Below are 6076 nucleotides of genomic sequence, written 5' to 3'. Positions count from 1 at the left end.
ATCCTACGCCGCAGAACAAGTGCCTTGAGCAGCCAACTCCTGCTTTGCTCCAAGGGGACTTTGGAAGTTGCTCCTTGTCACACACGTGCGCACCGGCCGCTCCACGCTGACCCTGTCGCATCTCCAGGGACGTTTCTCTCTTCTTGGAACTTGTGCAAATCAGAGGCCACGACTTTAGGGCAGCCTTTCACTGGGCCTTCACCCTCCCATCTGGATTTCATTCACTGCCATGGGCCGTGGTGGTGCCGACAGTATCTTGTACAATCACAGGTTAAGTGGTGAACATGGGGAATATCCTCAGAGCGGGTCAGTCCTTTTCCCTCTCACCTCCCCCATTCCTCTCTTTTTTTACCTCCTTTTCTTTTTTTTTCCTCTGAGTGGGAATCTCAAGCAAAAATAAATTAAATTTGACCGTCCTGGACAATAACCACGAGGTTTTTCTCAGTACCTAACATCAATACAAGGCACGCCCAACGACACACACACCATAAGAGCACTGCAGAGCAGGGCAGGGCAACCTGCCAACCCAGACATCTAAGTGCTAACTGTTTGTATATTTGTCAGTTTGCTGCTGCCCTCTTTTCCTTGGCTGGTGCAGAGGAAGTTGGGCTCCTGCCCTCAGTCCTCAGCAGACCTTGTAGCAGACTCCAGACCACAGCTTCCTCTGGTGCCATCACTTCCTGAAGCTGCTCTCTGGGATGGTCAGAGTTCGCCGCCTCAGTTTTCTTCCTGATCCTTCCTCCAGCAAGTAAGTGACATCGATAGCTGCAACAGACCACAGGCTTTTGGTAAGGGAAGGTGACAGCAGTAACAGTTCTCCAACTTCCCTACTCACGGCTCTTTCAAGGATGTTTCCATCCATAGCAATATTCAAAACTCTACTGGACAAGGTGCTGAGCAACCTGATTGAATTTGGAGTTAGCCCTGCCCCGAGTCATGTTTGGACCAGATGCTCTCCAAAGACCCTTCCAACCTAACATGATTCCACGACTACTTCCCATTAACTCCCAGAACACAAAGGAGACTGGAGAGAGCTCATCCTAAGCTTTAAATCAAAACCAGACACATTTAGTCAGTGCAACCACTGCACCCTAATTCTACAGCTTAGACAATGCCTACAGAAGTTACCTAAAACCTAATGGAAAGCTCATGAAAGGTCTAAAGAGACTTTCCAAATTCTCTTCAGTCTCACTCTGTGTCTCTGTTCAGCTTCTGAGCTGAATGAGGGGGGGAATTTGTCTTCAGAGAGTTTTGGTATAAACACAGTGATAGTTGTAGGAAATTTCTCTGGGATTTAGTGGAAATTGCTGCTGTTGCAATAGAAAACATTGCTGCAAAGAAAACTCATCTCAGTAACGTCCACTAGCAATGAATTCAGCCAACCCCATTTATTTTATCTCCGCAGCCTGCAGTGAACTGAAGACAAACCTGCAGAAGAAATGCTTCTGGGTAATCAGAGAGGAAAATCTCACCGTTTTTCCCTGGGATTTTCTCTAAGAGGTTTAGCAGGATTTGATTCAGTCTCTCTCTCTGAATATGCCGCCTTTCCTCTGGAGTGCAGAGCTGCCTCGCGTCCGAGCTGCTTTCTTCCACCTTCTTATCAGCTTCACAGCCCTCACTAGAGGCTGCCTCTTTTTCTGGCTCCTCGAGGGTCGGCATCTCACTTGAAGTTTGCTCTTGGTTTCCCAATACATCCTCCATCAGCGGAAGAGAATCTTCCTCTTGGTTTAAGTCTTTAATCTGTGGTTTGGAGCGGTCTGTTTTCCAGGATGATCTAGCAGGGAAAGAAGGGTTTAACTACCACCGTTTTCCAGACTGAAAGGTCAGTCACTAGTGAGCCAAGGACTTGCCAGCAGCCAGGGGGGGTTCTGGAATCTCAGTCACTTGACTGACTTACGTACATTCAAACCCTTAGTGGAGGAAGGCTGGATGGTCTTGTCCTGGCATTCTGCCATCTCCCACATTCAGCTGCTTCTGCTACCTTTCAAAACAGCTTCCGTACTCATCCTTACCTCCATTATTAAGGAACACTAACACTGCTTCTATATTACATCCTTCCTCACTTGTTCCCTTATTATCTCTTTGAAAGGTTAGAGGATTGCTTTAAATAATTTAAACTTCTTATTTCCACAGCACCCAGGGGAAATGGGTAGGGAAAAGAGTGGACCCTTGACAGACAGGATGATCTCATCTCTTCTCAACGAAAAACCTGGTAGGTAAGACTCACCTGCCTCCATTTCTCTTGTAGTTGTCTGGTACATAATGAGGCTGTAACAACAGTAAAGAGTATGGTTAATACCAAAGAAAATTCACAGTGGAAGAATGTGGTTGTCTATCAAATATTCTGGAAGTAGCAATCCAGGATTCACCTATCTGACACTTTAGAAATGCCAGAGCACTGCTGGCACATCTCACACATCAGGTCAAGTCAAAGGAGAAGGCATCATCCTGCAATAAGGATAAATTACAGCCAGACTTATAATCTGATTCTTCTAAAGAATGAGGTAATAAACCATCATGAGAAAAATCATCGTTGCTTTCTGCACAGCAGAAGATTGGAACCATCTCGAAATTCATGACACAAATCTCGGTGCTTCCAGGAAGGAAGGTGTTGACTTGCAAAAGATTTGCCGTATCTGATACCTCTTGTGCTCAGAGACAAAGCAGTGCTGTGCAGGAGGACATGCACAATGAGGAGTCACTATTCTATGGAAGAGGGGAAAATGAGACTGAAATGAACAGGCACTCAGAGGGAGGATGTGCACGGAAACTAATTCAGGATTTTGCTGCCTGTCTGCTGGTTTTTTGACAAGACATTCATTTCCAGTGATAATTCTATATAAAACAAGTCTGCCATTTGACAGAGCAGGGAAATGGAAACAGGAAAATACTGCTTTTCTGTACTGGGATCACTAGGCAAAGGTACTGTTGAAAACCATTTTTAGAGCAAGTTTATCAAGACCTGGAATAATTACCCCAAAGGAAAGCAAGCCTGCCACAGCCAGCCTCACCAGCTCACATGGGACTGGATGTTGTGTGAGGCTTTAAAACACACCAAATCATTGTACAGTTGCAGAACTGTGACCAAAAAGTGAGTTTTAAGATTTTCTTCACTCAGGAAGTGAAGTTTGTCAGTGTTCAAGGCCAGGTTGGACACAGGGGCTTGGAGCAACCTGCTCTAGTGGAAGGTGGCCCTACCCGTGGCAGGCGGTTGGAACTGGAGGAGCTTTAAGCTCCTTTCCAACCTGACCCAGTCTGTGATTCCATGATTGTGGCTTAAATGAAATTAGCACCTACATTCCAGTCATAAACCTCAATCTCCAAACTCACACATCACTGTTCATTCAATATCTGTTGGCCTTTGAACTGCATATTCTCTCTCTCCAGTCATTTTTTCTTTCCAAGCTTTCTTTCTAGACAACTTTGCCTCCAAACTGCGTACGTTCGTGTGTCAGCTTTCTTTGGTTTCCCAAGCTTCATTCCCAAACACAGAGCTAGGGGCTTTCCAAAAGTATGGCCACTCTTGTAGTAAAAAGGAAGGAAGCCGAGAGAAGAAACACTTACTGAAAAGTCTCTCTTGGGTGTGAGTTTCTTGGGAAAGTGGTCAAAGGCATAGGGCTTGGTGCAGACAGGATAGCGGTTCCGGTGGATCTTGTAGAAGAGATGAGCTGATTTATCCAGGCGGTAATCACAGATATACACATCCTGCTCCTTCACACCTTTTGGCCTCCCTGTGTTTGGAAACAAGAGCAGGGAAAAACCACCAATGAGATTCAAGAGGAAGCTCATGGTACAGCAGAACCACAGCAAGCCATCCACAGCGCCAGAGAGGCATGGGGGCAATCAGAGCTGTTTGGTGGGATGGCAGTTGGAACTAGATGAGCTCTAGGGTCCCTTCCAACTCAAACCAGTCTGGGATTCTATGATTATGAAGAGGAAAGGCAGGTATTATTATGAAGGGAGGTATTATGATTACTTTTATTTCAATTATTAAACTGTTCTTCTCTCAACCCACAAGTTTTACCTTCTGATTCTCCCCATCCCACTGTGGGGTGAGTGAGCAGCTTTGTGGTACTTAGTTGGGGTTAAACCACAGCAGCAGTGGTGCGTTGCACTTCATTTCTCCTTACCTTTGCAGTAGGTGTAGAGGTCAAGAACACAGCACGTTCCCACCACAGCTTCCAAGGGGATAATCTCATACAGGGGCACCCGGAAGAGCTCGTTGTGATAGAACTTGCGAGAAGGGGAATGATGTGTTTCATGTGGACGGAAATAGTGATGACCAAAGGCAAACCGCTCCTCTCTGCAGGGGTGAAGTGAGAGAAAGAGGGACACAGGAGGGAAAAAAGGCAAGAGATTATGTCTGTAAGTCCAGATACAACTTCACTTCAAGCCCTCCACTTCATCTGGAATAGTCTTGCACTTTTGCAATGACCGTGATGAAAAGCAAAGTCACATGAATGTTACACATTCAACTTCAGCCCCTTCAGTAAGTGGAAATACTCCTAGTGTGAGTTTTATGAACACAGCAGACTTACTATGCTGCTGTCACTGGGGAATTTAATCACGTTACAGTGGCTTAGGCAGTGATCATGAGCTGTCAGCATGTATTCTCAGCCTGTTCTAATAGTGAGGAAAGTGCATCAACTGATAGCTCTTATCCCTTGTTTAAACCTCCAAACTTAGATGCTTTTACTTTGCAGTCGTGAAGCACAGAGACATCATGAAGCCTTTGGAACTGACCCATGTTCAGTCCTGCATGTTTAAGCTATGACAAGACTTCTGCAAAATCACTGTGTTTAGCCAGGCAGGTATCTGCAACGTCCCCGATTCAAGAGATGCCTTGAACATACTTCTCATTTTTCCAGAGCTTTTCGATGCGGAATATATCGAGCTTCTCCCTGTTGATGTGGGACAGGAGCCGGTAGGACTGCCGCACGGGGTGGCCATCCGGAGTTCTGCGGCTGTCCCTCATCAGGTAAACACAGTCACCTGGCAATGGGCACAAAACACACACCTGTAAAGAACTTGTCATCAGTCCAGCACCAAAAATAGAGTAAATGCTTTCATTAAAACTAACATGACTTATTATTCCAGCAGAACTCCCAAGAAGATGCTCAACAGCTCAGCAAAGCTCAACGGAACTCAAAGAGGGCTGAACAAAATGACACTCGTGGCAACTAAAGAAGTCTTTCCAAAGTGCAACTCCATAACAGGTCCTCGACTTACTCTTTTTGTTGCATGAGGAAATGAACTCTTTAATTTCTCTGCTCTGCTCTGTGAAATGGCATTAAAAGTGCCCCCAGACTTGACTGCCATTCTCACACTGCAAGCCCTAGAATCCCGCAAAAGGGACAACGAATACACTGTCCTTTTAATTCTCCGCTTCCCTGAAGACTCACCCATTCCCCTCTCGTAAACATACCAGCTGGTTTTACTCATTCAAAAGCAGTTCTCTTAATAATTAAATAGACTTCTTTCTCACCTTGTAAGTTATCTGTAGATGAAATTAAAAACCTAACAAACAGCGAACTGAACTATGTGCTTGTGTAGCTGCCTCCGAAAGACTCAGGGTTTTGAAGCAATGTCCAGAAAGATACACTTCAGGGAACAAACAAGCAATAAGTTGGATGTTTTAATGACCATTCTACACTAAAACACTGAAGGCCTAATAGCCTCCTTTACCTTTACTTCTAAGTGTTAACTACCACAAGTTGGCTCAGCATCTTCCTTCTCTGGCCAGGAGGAGAGCCCTATCTGTGCTAAAGGTAATTACGTTGCTTCATCAACCAGCCTGTGAGAACTCTTACTATGTGTCACTCCCATAATAGTGAAGAGTGCAGCTTTCTACTTGTACGAAGATAAAAGCATTTTAAAGAGGGTGATGTCAGAAATCTCTGTACACTCTGATCTGATGGAAAGCACAGCAGCCACCAGGGTTAGCACATACCTTGGCGCAGCAGCAGATCATCCCGTAATAAGCATATGTAATAGACACAGCCAGGCTGGGCATAGTGGGGACGAGGGATCATGGGCACCTCCTGGATGAAGAAAGAAAAAAGGAAGGAAATGCTGT

The 6076-nt window shown here is 45.3% G+C and overlaps 1 protein-coding gene across 1 annotated transcript in view; it reads right to left on the bottom strand.

Moving 5' to 3' along the window:
- Positions 1-453: 453 nt before the first annotated feature.
- Positions 454-6076, bottom strand: part of ASH1L (ash1 (absent, small, or homeotic)-like (Drosophila)) — a 37573-nt gene continuing 31950 nt past the window's right edge. The window contains exons 23-29 of the mRNA XM_010015573.1: positions 5951-6041; positions 4854-4992; positions 4131-4303; positions 3565-3731; positions 2228-2268; positions 1473-1774; positions 454-765 (exon numbers count right to left, since the gene is read on the bottom strand). Coding sequence (XP_010013875.1) covers positions 674-765; positions 1473-1774; positions 2228-2268; positions 3565-3731; positions 4131-4303; positions 4854-4992; positions 5951-6041 — 1005 coding nt within the window. The 3' untranslated portion in view covers positions 454-673. The remainder of the gene's footprint in view (positions 766-1472; positions 1775-2227; positions 2269-3564; positions 3732-4130; positions 4304-4853; positions 4993-5950; positions 6042-6076) is intronic.

The sequence above is a fragment of the Nestor notabilis genome, unplaced genomic scaffold, assembly GCF_000696875.1.
Source record: "Nestor notabilis isolate BGI_N333 unplaced genomic scaffold, ASM69687v1 scaffold11560, whole genome shotgun sequence".
NCBI classification, from domain to species: domain Eukaryota; kingdom Metazoa; phylum Chordata; class Aves; order Psittaciformes; family Psittacidae; genus Nestor; species Nestor notabilis.
This window is presented reverse-complemented; position numbering and strand designations above follow the sequence as displayed.